Raw genomic sequence first — 18,374 nt, 5'->3', positions numbered from 1 at the left:
TGTTTTTAATATAAACATTATATTGATAAGCAAGTCAACATACAGGCACTACAAGATACTTACTCTTTATCTCCACCTGATCTCATGAAATCTCGAACTCTGTACACAGATGCGTTTCGGCACAGCTCTCGTAAATCTGAACCAGAGAAGTTTTCTGTCAGAGTAGCCATTCGGTTTAGGTCTACATCTTCGGCAACCGGTTCGCTGTTCAGGATAAGCTTTAGTATCTGATATCGTTGCTTTTTATTCTGCAAAAGGAACAAGCACATAAATAAATACACAAGTAAACGGTAGTGGAATCATTGCAAACACTAACATACTTCAACGGCTCCATCACGGCCAAGTGGTTAACGGCTTGTCTTTTACGTGATTGTGATCTTGAGTTCGATCCTAAATGGGATAAAAGTTCGGCTACACCTTACGTAACACGTCCAATTCTGTATGGTCTCAGTGCTAAAAGCGCGTTATACTCCAATCAATTCATATAATACGAGGTTTAAAATTGAAAGCTTCGGGAATCACGTACTGGGAACAATGTAATCTGTTAAACTTTGTTGTAGTTATAAACTGTCATCTTTGTTCAGTCTAAATGCAAAACCGTATATAACTCGCAATCTTTGTCGTTGCAGGGCACCAGTTTGAAGTGAGGTGGTTGTGATAAAAAAATGGATCTGAGGAGAGAGCACTTCCATGCCATTATTTTTTTTATGATTTTCGCCCAGGGTTAACACAGCAAGAGTGTGTTCGTCGGATGACTGCTACTTTTCGTGTTGATGCCCCATCTCAGACGACGATTTACAGGCGGTTTAAAGAATTCAGATGTGGTCGGGTCAGCCTGAGTGATGAGGATCGTGTAGGTCGTCCATCGATAGCTATTGTGCCCAAAAACATTAAAGTTGTTCGTGAATTAATTAACACTGATCGACATGTGACTTCTCGCAAAATTCAGGAGACCTTAGGCATTGGCATGAGCCAAATACAAACAATATTGCATGATCATTTAGGTGTGGAAAAAACATTGCGCTCGTTGGATCTCACACAATTTAACTCAAGCACAAAAGATACGCAAGTGTGAAGCGGTGCAAAGCTATGACGAAAAGTCTGGATCATCTAATTTGGCGTTCAACATTGTAACAGGTGATGAAACGTGGACTTATGCATACGAACCGGAAACAAAGTGACAATCTGCTGTGCGGATGTTCCGCGATGAACCTAAACCAACCGAAGTTGTTCGTGCACGCAGTGTCTTCAAACAAATTATACTGCAACTGTCTCACTGGAGAATCGTAGTATAGTCAATACACAATGGTACACAACCATATGTCTACCAGAAGTACGCAATGTGAGAAGATAATCCAACCCCAACCGTCGAATCATTCTGTATCATAACAATGCCAGCTCAAACACAGCAACTGCCACAGGTGATTTTCTGGACCAGGGAAACGCTGAAGTCATGACACATCCGACCTATTCCTCTGATTTAGCAGTAATTTCTTTTTGTTCCCAACAATCAAGAATATGCTACGTGGGAAGCGGTTTAGAAGTACACAAGAAGCCATCGAGGCATACAAACTGCACGTTTCACAGGTATCAACTTCGGAGTAGCGTAACTGTTTCAAGATGATGTTCTATCGCATGAAACAATGCATTGCTGCACAGGGAAGGGGGTATTTTGAAAAGCAATAAAAAATTGCTGTACTTTGATGTTCTTGCGTTCTATCATTTTCCCGAAACTTTCAGTGCAACCCTCGTGGTAGTAATCGTAATATACGTAAATTCAAAAACCTAACCTGGGAGACTTTCACAGATTCTGTAGTAAACCTTCATTGTAACAATATGTTTTGTCGAGGTATTCCCTCACCCCTAAACTTAATCATCTTGCCACTAAGTGAAAATGCCGGTGTAAAAATCCGATAGATCTAGTTTTGAATCTACGACATATTTTAAATATTAACAGTTTACGATTCTACGAGAAATCTTAATTATGTTTGAGAATAAAAATATACGACATGATATTCATTACAATTACCGAAAATCTTTTAAAATTTCGTTTCATAAGGTTCTTGAAATTTTTCCAGTGGTACTGTTCCAAAAGAGTTCCATCTGTAATAAATATTACTGTAACCTTCTACTTTTATCTTTTGGTATTTTATTAGTGTGTTGAGAAGTAACTACGGAAACTACAAAATGTAGTCTTCAACAGAATTAATGTAGAGGAAATGAATGAATTTAAATACTCAGGCCTGGTCGGAAAATTAAACCAAGTTAATGATGGAAAAATGATACATGAATATTGGGAAAGTCGTGATACTAGTCTGCACAGAACCTCTTGTCACCACTAATAACGAAGGAAATTAAAACTGAAAATACTAACTCTGTGGCTATGGAACCCGGAGGTTTAATGCCGCGTTCACAAAAGCTCTCCACTGACTTCTGTCCCTAGCAAACTGAATCCAGTTTCTACTTTCTATTCTTATTTCTGCGAGATCCATCTTAATATTGTCCACCCATCTCCGGTTAGGTCTTCCTAATGGTCGTTTTCCGATTGGTCTTCCAGTTAAGACTTTGAAAGCGTTCCTACTTCCTTCCATTCTGGCAACATGACCTGCCCACCTGAGCCTCCTAAATTTGATGACTCTAACAATGTTCGGTACACCTATAAATTATATAGTTCCTCGTTATGAAGTTTCCGCCATTCCCCATTCCCGGTTCTCTTGGGTCCGAATATTCGTCTCACGATCTTGTTCTCAAATACTTTCAATCTACGTTCTTCCCTCAGAGTAAGCGGCCATATTTCGCAACCATACAGAACAACAGGCATGATTATCGTTTTATATATTTTAAGCTTCAAATTTCCCGACAGAATTCGTGACGACAAGAGATCCTAAACTGAATAGTAACATGAATTCCCTGCTTTTAGTCGGCATTTAATTTCTTCATGAATATAGTTTTCGTCTGTTAATATTGATCCTAGATATTTGAAAGTATCCACTTTTTCAAAAGTACTATTTGATATTTTAACGCATCCATAATTTGCCGTATTACGATCCCGACGACCTTCGATGTAGAATCCATGAAGAATACTGAAAATATATGAAGAATAACATTGTTTATAGACGTGACAGTTAGGGGAATACAGCTCAAGGATTTAAATATGAAGTTTCAGGGAAAATATTTATCGTGAAGAGATGGGCAGTAAGTTGTAATGATTAGCACATGATGTCCTTACAACAAAGTTATTACACGGTTACAGAATACAGTTGCTTGAAATACGGGGCGACACACACACAAATAAATAAATAAATCTGTATCTCATAAACGGAAGAAGTTGCAGTAAATCCCACTAATCCTCTCCACCGTCTGCACAAAGTTCAGACTCGCCAGACGTTGGCAGTTCCGAATAAGACGCCATCCCAGATAAACGTAACTGTGCTGTGTCACAAAACTGGCTACTCTGAAAGTGGAACAAACGATTAATATAAAGTTTCTTGTGAAACTTAGAGTCACCAGAATATTCAGAATGCTGACTGAGACGTGCGGTTACGGGGGTACAAGTCTTTCAGTGCCATAAACAGTTATCGGCAGGGAGGAAAAGTGTTAAAGACAATGATCGTTGCGGAAGACCACGGTCTTCAACTACTGACACAATATTAACATCAACGAAGTACACGAGGTTATCAGAAGTAACCAAAGATTTCTGTGCGTGTGTGTGCAGTGGTTGACTTTGACAAGGAATCTGTCCGGCGCAAAAAAATAAAAAAAATAAAATAAAATAAAAAATAAAAAAATAAATAATAAATAAATAAATAAATAAATAAATAAAATAAAATAAAATAAATAAATAAACATGTGGAAAATATGTGCCAAGGTGTGCCGAAACATCTCTCATAGGAACAAGTAAAGTGCCGTAAAAATTGTGTGCGGACACATTACAAGCACCGACGATGAATAAACTCCGAAACTGTAATAACTTTAGACGAAACATGGACTTTCACTTAACGTCACAATTCTGAGTCTAAACGACAATCCATGCAGTGGAAGAGTCTGTTCCTTCATATCGAAAAAAAAAGAAAAGTACCCATCACGCTCAGAATTTAAGGTAATGCTATTTGTATTTTTCGATATTCATAGAATTGTAATTTTGAGAGGGTTTCCTACTGAGGAGACATTCAATCAGTACTACTTTGTTGAGGTTTTGACCAGACTATGAGAAAAAGTGAACAGAAAGTGGTCTCAACTGTGAAAAAATGGATGAATTTTGGACAGACTACACACCAGCCCATAAGGTTCTGTTTATCAGGGAACTTTCGGCGTGTGAAAACATTACTTTCATGAGCATTCCTGAATTCACCAGTACTATTAACGCCTGGCAACACGGGAATACGTTTTGCCTCAGTTGAAGAATTCAAATCGCTAACAGAAGATCTGCGTGAACACAGAGAATAACTGCCAGTATTGTTACCAACTGTGGTACCAGCGATTGCAAAAGTGTGAGAATGCCAAAGAGGCTACTTCGAAGATGATGACCATACCAGGAGCATTGCGGTAAGTGTCAGAATGTACGAATTTACCATTTTTATTTATTTATTTATTATTATTATTATTATTATTATTATTATTATTATTATTATTATTATTATTATTATTAATAATAATAATAATAATAATAATAATAATAATAATACAGAGTATTTGTTACACTTCGTGTATATTTTTCAACAAATTTTGGTTGGTCATTGTGCCGAAATGAAACATTACATCGCAGTTAGTTTGAACTTCATATATATGTAGTTCGAATGAAAAAACTCTCAAGTGGAAATAGAAAATAAATTTCTTATTACTTAAATCCGTAACTCAGATTATGTAGAAGTTTTACATTACTGGTGCTGAGTTTTTTTTTTTTTTTTTTTTCAAATACAGCTTTATTAACTAGTAGTCATGTTATTATTTTTTCATTCTTAATGTGCTCCTTAACTCTTGCTGTAATGATGCGTTTTATTATATCTCATATCTGTTCAGACATTCAGAAGTTGCTTTGTAAAGAACTATAGATATTTCCTAGCCACTGCAGTAACTTTTGTATGCTGAAAATTTTCAATGATAGGATACTGTATCCAATACAAATATTTGGATTTTGTTCTGCAAAAATCTGCAAGTGAAAACCTAAACATCTGGGTTGAGATATCACAAGATCTTACCACAGAAAAGTCTGTTTTTTGTCGTACAAAAGTATTTCACGGACCACCGAGTGTCTTGATACTTGCTTATGGTGCAACTTAATTGATTTGATTTGAAGTTTAAACGTTCCGTTTCAGCCAAAGCTATACAAGATGTGGAAGCGTAATTTATCATGGGATTCGAACGAGTTCTATCGGGAACCGATTTCAAGTTTTCCGCGCCTATTCCAAGAGGGCTCTTGCAACTTCTTAATGTCTAAACAAATACGAGGCATGACAGAAAGTAATGTTAAAAACAAAAACTAACTAAATAGTCCAGGCATATTAGGAAAAAGTTGAGAAAAAAATTTCAGAATAATTTCCTTTGTTAATGTACTTTGTCATATCAAAAGTCCCCTATTCTCCGACGTGTGCTTCCTCTCAAAATGGCGGATAAAGATGGCGACCATGAAATTTCAACTTGACGACTTTAAGCGACTATAACTTTTTTCTTTATCATATTTTTGGATACGTATCAAGTATATAGGAAAGATTGAAATTAAGTTTTTATGATACTTATCTTGTCAAATTTCAATTTTGATAAGTTTAAATTTGTTATGTGTATAAAAAATATCAAACCAAATATCACTTTTTTATGTTTATATTAGAAGACGAATTAGAAATGAGGAAAATTGTTTTAATAAAAGTTGGAGGAAAATTGTTTTAATAAAAGTTGAAGATAAATTTTATGAGCTTTAAAATGATACATTTAATTTGCCTTTATGTAACTTGATGTAGATTCTTTATAAGATTTATTATATATCTTATTATGTACCTTATTTATACACTATTAAGGAACGAAAAAAATTTCTACATCTTCAATTTCGTTTTCAGATTCATAAACAATTTCTGTATTTTCACACTCAATCCCCAGACAGTTTTCACACATTTGAGAATGTTGCAGACTAGTAGAACGACTTTCACATTTAGCTGAAGAGTTGCTGTTTGCAGTAGATCAAAGTAAGAAGTTCTTTAATTTTAAAGTCCATCCCCAGTCGAGTGGATCAAGACGATTCCCTACCACTGCTGTACTTGACAGTCAGCGAGTGTTGACAAACAGCAGCCTCTGTTGGAGGTAGCGTTGCTAGCTGGAAATTCTCTGAAATTGATTGCCTAGACACTAGTTCTGAAGAAAGTACACGACGAAGTTTGTTTAGGCCGTCACAAGAGTTTCCTCCATGTAAGCTTACAAGTGAGATATTACTATTACAATTTTGTAGTAGTAGTGGTAGTTTACGAGAGACCGGACTATAAACTTTAACTTTGGCAGGGTAAGATTAATTTCCTTTAAGAGAGGCAACAAGCTATGCTGCCCAAATATGTAAATAAATTTTTCTTTCAAAGTGACTGAGCTCTTGGTCACCGACAATACACACTTAAAGGAAAATCTGTTTTACAAATACTAAGCTCTTTTGTTTAATTTATTACAACTAGATTCGTGCCTTTCTTCAACCTTTGGGTGATTACCTTAAGAAATACTCGATACACTATTTTGTTTTATGATTATGAGTGTTTATTCACATTATTTGTATGCTTAGGCTATGTGAATGCCCTATACAAAGAACTACATCAAGATTGGGGATTTAACGATCCTCACAAAGAACATTTAGTTACCTACATGCCAGAGTTATGAAATCATTGTCACGTTAGTTTTAAAGTATAATTAATAAAATTGATTGAAATCAAAACACATTAATAGCTAGACACTCGATAGGTCGTTTAGCAGTGATTCATGAGAGAAACTTCTTTTAGAGTGCACCCTTTTGAATTCAGAAATTTACATTGCAAGAATTACTTACATTGGCCGCTTGATTCTGTCCCAGCTTCATGAACACACGAATGGAGTTTTATGCACTTTGCGCACTAACCATAATATCTGTCTTTCGAGTGATTAAAAGGTTTCTTCACAAGCTCCTCCTCCTCTGTCCTCTGTGATGGAACGCTGTCAACTCCTCATTGTCTTGGTGACCCAAACTGCTACAGGCAGAGTGGCTAAGGTCCATAAATGAATCCAGGACCTCTCGAATGAAAGTAACTGTATAGCACACCAGACTTAGTGCATGGAGCCGTCTTGAAGTATTACAAGTGAAAATTACGTATGTTGTTTAAAAGCCTCTTGCTGTGGATGGTTGGTTAATGATAAATTTAGTTTTCAAATAATCTTGAAGATTAGAACTTCGTCACACAGCAAATACACGCACAATATGAATATTGGAAGTGAGACTTCTTGACCCACATTCCCTTAGTTTATATAGTTGCCGTTTGCGGAACTCTACTTTCTAGCAAACGGATTTCTATTTCAAATTTAGCTACTGAGAGTTAAAAGACAATGCTGGATCCTGATTTCTCTTTCTATCTGGACTACATACACAAGAATAACCTGTTAACCAAATGATGTTTTCCATTTTGCAATTTTTAAATCAAAATGAATTTATTATTTTTTCATATTGTCCTGGTAATGTACGTGGTGATGTTAAAGATTCATCACACAAGGAAGCTTTCTCCAACTTTGATTATGGTTTCAGACTGTGTGTTGGGTTCATTGAACGCTTTTACCGATTCCGAAAGTTCAGAGTTCTTCTGAAGTACTTTAAATGGATTTTTCTTTCCTTTCTTGTAGAGAGTTGATGTTGCATCACAGCCTGGCATGGCGTGGAGGAAAAGAATGCGGTCCTACGGTGTCACAAGTTCATTCTGAATCGCTGAAATGTCAAAACATTTATTTGGTCTGTAGTTGGAGCTTGGCATAAAGAAGAAAACTGGGGTTTCAGGTACTACCCTGGCCATCAGGATAACAAGTAAATCTACGTCTATGCCTACAACAGTGACAATTTTCTGGTATTTGTGGGAAATCTCATATGCAGCTGACACTATTAAGAGATCGGCATCACCTTCTGCTTGTTTTACTTCAATTCCTGTCTTGACCATATAGTCTGCCAGCATAACAATAGATCTGTTCTTGTTTTTGGAGTTTCTTAGAAATTTATCCTGTTTCACAGTTACTTTCAATTCTGGTAGACAAGCAATGGAAGCTGATGTCTTTTTCATGATCGATGTTCTCTTTCTAGTGCTTTTGTGCTTGTGGAATCATTTCCAACAAAAACGATAATTGTTGCTGATGAAGAGAAGTGCCTTTGCATATATTCGATGTGTCTCTCGCAAAGGTTGCCGTACATAATAGCACCTGCTGGTGTTAAAGACCAAACCACACGATGCAGTAAAAATCCACCATCAATGACAAACTTCGAGTTAGTAGAACAGTCTACACAGTGCACGATATCGAACAACTTTGACTTTTTGTGTTTTTCTCATTGAGAATTCATCGGAGAGAGCTGGAGGAAAAGTTTCTAATTCATACGACAAATACTTTGAGAGATCAATTTGAGAATTCAAAAAGCAAAGTACGCGACTGAACTGAAGAGGGTTGATCTTCAGCACATCTTCAGCAACTTTAATGATATTTCTCGATGCCCTTAAACCGAGTGACACAATCTTTACGCCGCAGCTTTAAATCACCAAAATTCTGGCGACACATGTTATTCATTATGTTAGTTCCTACTTCCTTTGCTCAATCACAGTTTGTTGCTTCATTTGATTCAAGACCATTAGCTACACATATGAGGTCTTCAGAGTCATCTTGTGCTGAAAATGGTGAATAAGGGTCAACCTGTCCTGTCTATCACAACTTTGTCGAGACTCACGGAGTTCAATATGTTGTTCTGTCGAAGAGGAATATATGCTACACAACTTTTCAACTTCTTCACGTACATCCAGACAAACTGTCGTCGTCAGTATCCACCGTGCTAGAGTACTCTCTGTAATACCTCTGCCCTGTTTTAATCTCCTGATATCTTCATTGGACGCATAAGACATTCTCAATTACCATACCAGTTCATACACCACTCCAAAAAGAGTCACTTCTGCCACATAAATTGATCGTATTCAATTGGATCCATTCTTGTTTCTAAGTCCTTCATTTGCTGGACATATAAATGTACACACTTGGCATAACTTATGCGACCCGTTGAATGCAAGTAAGACAGTACGAGTTTTGTGGCAAGTAAATGTAATTGCCAGTCTCCAGTCCTTTCTGGTCTAATAAACCGTAACATAATTTTCAGTTGCTCAAAATACTGCAACCACAATCTAGCTGTACGTCCAACTTCTTCAGCCTTCATACATGAAACAGCTATTACTTCTTGGAACGATTCATTTCACTGCTGCTAAGCAAACATTCCTCAGTTCTTGTGGGACCATTCATAATGAGTGAAAGTCTAGTTTTTAGGTTGTCGACAATACTTTCATCTAGGGATGGCCAAAATTTTCCGGAATCCGGAAATTTTGTTTTCCGGAATTCGGAAAAATTCCAGAATTCAGAAAAAAATCCGGAATTCAGAAAAATTCTGACATTCGGAAAAAATCCGGAATTTAGAAAAAATCCGGAATTTTTCCGATTTTACTTTCCGGATTCCGGAAAGTAAAAATTCTGGAATTGGCCATCCCTAGCTAGTAGCTGTTAAAAGAAAAACACAATAATGAATATATATACTTGTATTAGTTTCTTGTAGTTGGATATGTCTTTATCACTTACGCAGGCAATTGCTACTGCACTTATTTACTGCTTTATGAGGAAGGTCTTATTTTCACACACAAAAACGTCGCCGGTATGTCTCAAACATTATCGTGTTCCCACCTGCAGCTGCTCCAAAGCGCTGCAAACTACTTTTTAACCAGACGAAAGGCAGTGAAGGAAAAGAAATCTCAACAAATATTATAATAACGTTCGCTTTTTGTCAACATACCTATGTACAGTAAATACAAATTTATAATTTTTGACTTTACGAAGTATACAATGTAATTGTTCAATTAACATAAGCAGGCATTCATTAATTTATATTAATATAATAATTAATAAAACTAATAAGCGGGTGATTGAAGACTCAGTAGTAGAGTTTTCATCTATGGTATTCTAACCCAGGACATGTGGGTTTTGGATGGCTAATTTTGTGTTCGAAAATTTTCCCGGTTGTACTCTTGGTTCCCTTTCTTGTATTTGTTCCATCATCACTCATTAACGAATTTAGTTTATCAAAACTCTATAGCCATATATTCATTCTGTTCGTCAGTGAAACAAACAGTCTCAAGAACTATCTGATGGATTACCATCAATTTTGGCCACGATTTACAGAGTCAATAGTCAAGAATCGAGTTCCCTGATGAATGTAATATTCAAACCGGAAGCGGTACGAATCAACCATTTTCGGTTTTAACGTTAATCATTATATTGTAAATATGGTAATAGATAGCGAGAAGCGGTTTCCAGTAATCGACATATATAACATTCATGTAGATAGAATGTTACCCAATTTGTGCATCTGCTGAAAATAATAAGCTCAGGTATTTAGAGAGCATTTTCCGCTTTAGAAAATATGTGCTTGGTTATGAATGTCGAGAATTAGCTGAGTCAGACACGTAGCTAGAATATAGTAATAGGAAGGGGGAGGGGGGTCTGTCACGAAATACTGTGGTTATTTACCAGGGGCTCAATCGTTCTAAAGTATTTTATTGGCAACATATATTGGTTCGTTTAGCCAAGATTTCTAATGGGGGGATGATATGAAATACTGTGGTTACACACCAGGGGCTCGATCAATCTAAATATTTTACTGACAACATACCCAGATTGATTGGTTTGGACAATAAAATGAGGATATGTTAGTACGTATTTTAATAAGAAGCCATGAAGAAATCTCGAGTAAAAGAATATAAAAAAGTATTGAAAAAGATATAGTCTTGCGAGGTCATTCGAACGGTGTCGAGAATTTTGCGCCTGCGATGTACCTCCACCGGGAAGTTCGAGCCCTGCGAAATAAAAGAACCTATTCGACCTTACGCATTTGCTCGGAGGGGCTGACATTACAGCATAAACAATCTTCCCCCCCACAGCCATGCCATTTGTGATTTATTTTCATTATGGCTATATAAGGGGAGAATAAACTTCAATATAAGCCAAAAGAACACAACGGATCAACGCAATCACTGCTCCTTCCAGAGATGATTTTGGGGCAACACTGGCTTCCCCAGAGCTCTCAGGAGTGCCCCTTCGGAGGAGACCAAAATAATACGCCTGTAATATAATAATAAATAGAATAGTACCACCAGTGACCCCCCTTCGGAATACTAAGTGTGCCCCCCGGAACATTTTTTCTGAAAGAACGACTGAACGCAATTGTGTGTTTGAAGTGTAATTCCAGCAAGTAAACACATTGTACATAGTTTTCTTGATAATAATACTGAACTGATTTTACATTCAATTTACATTTTCTTTTCTATATTTTGTGTTCTGAAAAGCCAAACAACTCGCAAGGATTGTGAACAGAGATATCTGGGTAGAGCCAAACAGCCTTTTGTAGATTAAATTATACTCTTTGATTATATTAATAAATAATTATATATCAGTCATTTATACTTTTATTGTAAATTTTGTATGGATTGCCCTTTAGTGAACTAAAATTGTATTTTTTCATTTGTTCGGAATATTATAACGGATGGAGTGACTCACTGAGACGATGAGAGGCAAGCCTAGTTCAAGTGTGAGTGGAAGTTACTTTACACAATACAAAAATAAGTTGAATTGTAGGGCGCAAACATCCCAGTGCAAATATATAGCCGGCGCATTTTCCCCTCTTTTTGGGGTAGGGTGCAAACATCCCAGTGCAAATAAATTGAGGACGCATTTTTCCCTATTTTTGTGGTAGGGCGCAAAACTCTCGCATTCAAGGAAAATATAATGTCCGTGAAGTTGACAAGCCACTTATGTCAGACCCCAATTTCGACTTTAAACGTCGCTAGTGCTACGTTAGTGTTCGATAGTGACGTAAACCGTTAGTACTCCACAGATAACGTGTGCTTTTTAAATAATTGATATAGGTCTTCTAACTGCATGCCAACACGCCCACTTCTAAGAATCATCTCAAAAATGAGGTTAACCGTTAGAGCAAGTAAGTGTTCATTAGTGCCATTAATATTAAAGTTAATGCCTCCATCGTACGGCCCTTGGAGTATTAATATGACTTTAACAACTTTATACATCAGGCTCACCTTATTAAAATTAGCCAAACGAACATGATAACACCACGCTCTTTGCTAGAGTTTCAATGCGTCCCTATATTCTCACGAACATAATGCGCAATGTGGATATCCCCTGACGTGCCCAAGTTGGTTACTTTTTTTTTTTTTTTTTTTTTTTTTGCAACTATTGTTTATCTGTTATTTATTGCTAGTCTGCAGAGTAGTCCTTACATTAATATGCCATTGTCCTTGATAATCATTGCGTATTTACAAGCAGGTTGTTATTACTGTTAGAAGATATCAAACAACAACAGATAAAATCTACTACTTAGCGGTTCATATTTTTCTTTTACAGTACATAAACGATTAATAATAATAATAATAATAATAATAATAATAATAATAATAATAATAATAATAATAATAATAAGACTATTCCAGCATAAAAGTTATCAATTGCATCACACTGGCAACACGCGACGCATATTTTAACTTCATAAAAATTCGTTTCTCACGATTTTCTGTAAAACTACGTATGATAACATCTTCATTCTGTCAAGTTGTTTATTTCAGTGTGATATATGTCTTACCTCTGGACAATATCACAGTAAAACAAAAATTAAATATTAGGAGTACATCGTACTTTTGGACTACATCTCATTAACCATGGAAAGATTGATTAGTGTATACTTTAGGATGTTTCAGCTTAACTTGCATCATGCATTCTTAGGATTACAAAAAGGAAATTTGTTCGTTTGCATTTGAACAAAATTCTTAGGATTACAAAAAGAAAAAAAATAATTTTTCCGAAATCCGGATTTTTTCCAAATTCCGGATTTTTTCGAATTCCGGAATTTTTCCAAAATCCGGATTTTTAAATTCCGGATTTTCCGAATTTTCGGATTTTACTTTCCGGATTCCGGAAAGTAAAAATTCCGGAACTGGCCATCCCTACTTTCATCTGTTTGGCTGAAAGCTGTTCACATATATTTCATCAGAGCAATAAACGTTAGAATGTGAGCTCTCACTGCTCGTGAAAATGCACGACCACTCATCACGTGCACAACGGAATTTGGTGCATAAACCATAGTCCATAAATGTTCGAGGCCAGTTCCTGACATCGTATGACTTATTGCTCCAAGGTGTGACATAATAGCGTGAAATCCACCTAACCTAACTACAACATTTCCAAGATCACTGTCGCATCCTGATGATTCGACAATTTCTACACCTTTGATATAGAGTGGTTGGTGAATATCGCAATACAACTTCTTTATGTTTTGAACACTCGTCTACCCCCATTTCCAGGGCTGTATCAATTGTATTTACGTTGGAAACATTCAAAATTACGAAAGGCAGAGGTTTCACTTGGGTAATTTGGAACGAGCTGTTTCTTTGTGCAGATACTTTGCGGTTAAAATCTGAGAACGAAATTGAAGATGTAGAAAAATCTTAATAATGTATAGGCCTACATAAGGTGCATAATAAGCAGGGTTTGAAAAAACTCGGAGTTTTTTGAAAAAGCCCAACCCACCTGGGCCCATATGGGTTTTTTAGGGTATTTTCGGGTTTAATCGGGTTTTTTCGAAATATTTCAATGTCTTTGGGGTAAAAGTGTTAAAATGTGATTTATATTTCAAGATTGTCATTGTCACAACTTGCAACAATTTTCTACTTACTGCTGTTTTAAAAAAAATGGCCGCCATTTTAAAATTTTACATTCGATCGCCGAGAAAATCTATACAGCAACTTTAACGTATCTTGTGCTTCCACCTTCAAAATTTCAATTTAAAAGACTGAAAATTGCGCTTCGTAGCGTGGATACTTGCTGTATTGAAAAAATGGCCGCCATTGTGATATTTTACGTTGGTATGCCGCCAAAGTCTATACAGGAAATTTAGTGTGTCTCGTGCTTGTATTCTGAAAATTTTAACTTAAAAGGCCGAAAGTTGTATCCTGTAGTGGGTGTGGTAGAGGCAGACAAACGAGTTGAGTTGATTTTGTGTTTAATGTTCCTTTCAGCAGCGAGGCTATATGAGACGGGACCTACTGATTAACGTGAAATCCGAACCACATGAGCTCCCTCCGGAAAGCAAACCCGGGTCCCACGCCGAAGACGCGTACACTAACCGCATAGCCATGTAGGAGCTCGGCAGACAAACTAACAAATGTAGATCAAGTCATCCAGAAGCCTGACTGACGTTCGCCAAGTATGAATACCAAAAGGGGTCTATTAATTTAAAACAAAGATACAATTCATGTTGTATGAAATAAATAATTGTTTTAACATGTCCTATATGAAATTAACATCCTCCAGCGTAAATAAACCTGCCATATTTTCTCCATGAGAATACGGGACGCCTCAGATCCCCCCTTCCTTAAGTTTCAACACAATGCAATGAACTGTAGTCTGGTTATGAACAAAAGTATAACAGGCCGCGGTGGCTCAGTGGTAGAGCGTTCACCTCTAGTGCATGAGGTTCCTAGTTCGATCCCAGCTCGCGCCAAGTGAACTTTGTGGTGGACAAACACCTTGTTCGTGGGTTTTCTCGGGATTCTCTTTTCCTTCCACTTTCTTCATTCTGTCATTTCATTCATTTCTCATCATCACCGTCACCTTGAGCAAAGCAGGCATAACCGTGAGACAAAAACTAAAAGATTTCATTTCATTTTATTTTTTCCAATAATATAATAGGCGGAAGTTCACTAAGCAGCAGCTGCTTTTCTCTGTTCGTACCCTGCAATTAATTGTATAGACTGAAGATGCCTAAAAACTTAAGATGCGCTATAAAAATGCTTTACAGGAAAACAATATGCAGATCATTTAAATTAGTGGTATAATCTACTTTCAATATTTTTCGCGCGTTGAGCAATTTTTATTTACATGGCTGTATCTGCCAAAATTACGTTCGTCAGTTTAATCTGATGAAAAGCTGATTTTTCTCCTTGTGTCGTGTGTAATTGTCAGAACCAGATTTACATTTTTCTAAGACGTGGACCAAAGCACAATTCTGTGCCCCTAGCCTCTGAAAAAGATTATAATTCTTGTTAACTTATCTAATGTGTTGCTCGAGAAAATGTCAGTCATCTTTCCTGTGTTTGTAAATGTAGAAACACTCAAAGCCATCTTTTTTTTTTTATGTTCCGGAGAGTATCCGAGTTTCCATCAAGTGCAATGGAAAAAGTAGTATTGCAAATTTCGCTCGCTATCAAGTCGAACAGGGTGGTGTTATAACTTTCTCGAAACTGTTACATGCAACAGCCAATATCAGAATTTTTTGTTTTTCACTTTTCGAATAAGCTGATATTGATAGCAGAAATGGAACGGAGTTAAAATACGGGACATTTCCCTGTCCCGACTAAATTTACGGGCAGGCGGGACACTCGGGCCTAAAAACGGGACATTCCCTTTTTTTACGGGACGTATGGCAGGCTTAAGCGTAAAATAAATTGTTTTATTGTTGAAGTATTCATTTCCGATCCTTCTGCGTTTAATTCGGGAATTTCCCGAGCACTTCTTTCACGGCGTGTACATCAAAACTTCCACTAGTACGGAAATTTGAACTCAGCACTTGAAATAGTAAGCGTTACATAGTCTTCTGAACCCCGCGCATTATGACAAGAATTTTTACGCTATTGCTGGTGTTGATTCTACAGAGTGCTTATTTGAAGAGTAGTAACTAATGACTGAACTAAACTACTGTTGTTGGAAAATCAAATTTTAGTTGAAGAATCTTGTATTTTACATCAAAGGTAAGAGATTATACTAATAGTTTTGCTAATGTATTTACATATGTACTATTAGTACCGGCACCTATGACCTTAAACTCGTCAAGCGTATGAGTGATAATGTCCCTCGGTGTCACCAAGTCGACGAGCATACTGTTCACGGAAAATATTTTTTAAAGTACAAAATTGTTTGTTTTACTCCAAATAGGCTATAAGCATAATCCATACATTAATTTGTTCTATAACTATCTCAAGCTTTTTTTTGTTTTGTTTTGTTTTAATTCATTTAGTGCATTCAGAACTTTATAAAAGTCTTATGTTGAATGTTGTTGTATACCTTAACGTGAAAGCCTCTAATTCGCCCAAGGAAAGTCTAAAATCTGATAAAAATCACTCAATGTGATCACCTTAGTTGTATCAATAATATACTAACAAATAGGTCAAAAACCCAGATGGGTTTTAAAGTGGGTTTTTTCAGGTGGGTCCAACCCGAAAAAAACCACCGGGTTTTTTCGGGCTGGGCCCACTTGGGCAAACCCTGATAATAAGGTATATAATAAATCTTATATAGAATCTACATCAAGTTACGTAAAGGCAAATTAAATGCATCATTATAAAGCTCATAGAATTATCTTCAACTTTTATTAAAACAATTTTCCTCATTTTTAATTTGTCTTCTAATATAAACATAAAAAGTGATATTCGGTTTGATATTTTTTATACACATAACAAATTTAAACTTACCAAAATTGAAGTTTGACAAGATAAGTGTCATAAAAACTTAATTTCAGTCTTTCCTGTATACATATATACTTGATACGTATCCGAAATGTCATAAAGAAAAAAGTTATAGTCGCTTAAAGTCGTCAAGTTGAAATTTCATGGCCGCCATCTTTATCCGCCATTTTGAGAGGAAGCATACGTCGGAGATTAGGGGACTTTTGATATGTCAAAGTAAATTAACAAAGGAAATTATTCTGAAAAATTCAGCTTTATAGGAATATTTTCCAACTTTAAGGTATTTTAGGTACACAATGCCTGGACTAAAAGGAATCCATTAGATTTGAAAAAAATTATCATACTACTATTCTGGAAAATCAAAACATTTATATGAAAACACGCGCAACATCAACAACACAAGAATCCTACACACACCTAAATCACAAACGGACAGAAATACATGTATATCTTATTACATTAGAACTCTAACGCTAATTTTTAAACACCATAAGGCCATTTACAAAAAATCTTGGTAGATTATCAACAGCTTCAGTAGAAACACCAATACGCAATATGAGGTCTTTTCAGCTGACTAAAGACCTGGCAAGCTTCTAATCTATTTTTTTAACTGCATTACGCATTTTGAGCCCTCACCATTAGTGACCATATAGTTCTTATGAGTATTGTAGCTTCCATACATGTAACTAACTTCATACTTTTATTTTCAGTCTAATCTTCTCAATCATCTTGACAAAGGATTCAGCTTCAATTTGAATATTTGGTGGAACATTTTCTGCACACCTTCATATGATAATAGAATATTAAGAAATAACTCTGTACTACTGTTTCTTATTTCTGTGAAAACTTTCTTTAAGGCATTACCTCCCTGTTACTAAGTCTCCCAAAGATATACATCCAATGATTTAAGTACTGTATATGAATTACATACTAAGTTATGTGTAGACTTACTGGCATGCCAATATGGAATGTGGCTGGCATTCGGCGAACAATTGCACGATCAAGATCGAGAGGCCTATTAGTGGCACCCATCACAATGACAGTGCATGAGGAATCTGTAATTAATCCATCCCACAGGGACATGAACTGCGCTTTCATCATTGCTGTAGCCTCATGGTCGTGTGTGTTACGCATTCGCAGGAAAGAATCTGAAAATAACACACTGCTGTAAGACATAATGAGTCAGTTCACATGTAACATGCGTATAAAATACACTGTATAGACAAAAAATAGGAGGCAAGAACAAGGAAACATGAATGAAATTAGTTTAATTTCACGTTAATTTTAGATGTTTGTTTCTTATAAATTACAAAATAAACAAACTAACCAAAGAAAATATAGTTTAGTGATCTCTACAGATCCTATTCAAATAGGATACAATGATGATACGTAGAAATAAGAATGCGATAGGAACTCCAGAATTGTCAGCAAACTGTCATGCAGTTTCATGTAAGCGAAGCAGTTGAAAACCTATTCAGTACGGATATATAGGTTCTTGATATTTCTTTCGATACCTACACAGTATCGCCATCGTTTGTTCCTCAGATATAAGTGAATTCCATATTTTTTAAATATATAATTTGATTAACACTTTAAATATATAATTCGATTAACACTAAG

General features: G+C 36.1%; 1 protein-coding gene across 1 annotated transcript in view; it reads right to left on the bottom strand.

The window, feature by feature from the left end:
• LOC145686403 (outer mitochondrial transmembrane helix translocase-like) overlaps nt 1-18,374 on the bottom strand; it is a 67,899-nt gene that overhangs the window by 16,328 nt on the left and 33,197 nt on the right. The window contains exons 5-6 of the mRNA XM_081759689.1: nt 17,706-17,902; nt 64-248 (exon numbers count right to left, since the gene is read on the bottom strand). Of these exons, the coding sequence (XP_081615815.1) occupies nt 64-248; nt 17,706-17,902 (382 nt within the window). The remainder of the gene's footprint in view (nt 1-63; nt 249-17,705; nt 17,903-18,374) is intronic.

This window comes from Thermobia domestica, chromosome 5 (genome assembly GCF_964235325.1).
Source record: "Thermobia domestica chromosome 5, izTheDome1.hap1.1, whole genome shotgun sequence".
NCBI lineage: Eukaryota > Metazoa > Arthropoda > Insecta > Zygentoma > Lepismatidae > Thermobia > Thermobia domestica.
Note: the sequence above shows the minus strand (reverse complement) of the source record. Positions and strands in the feature narration are given on the sequence as shown.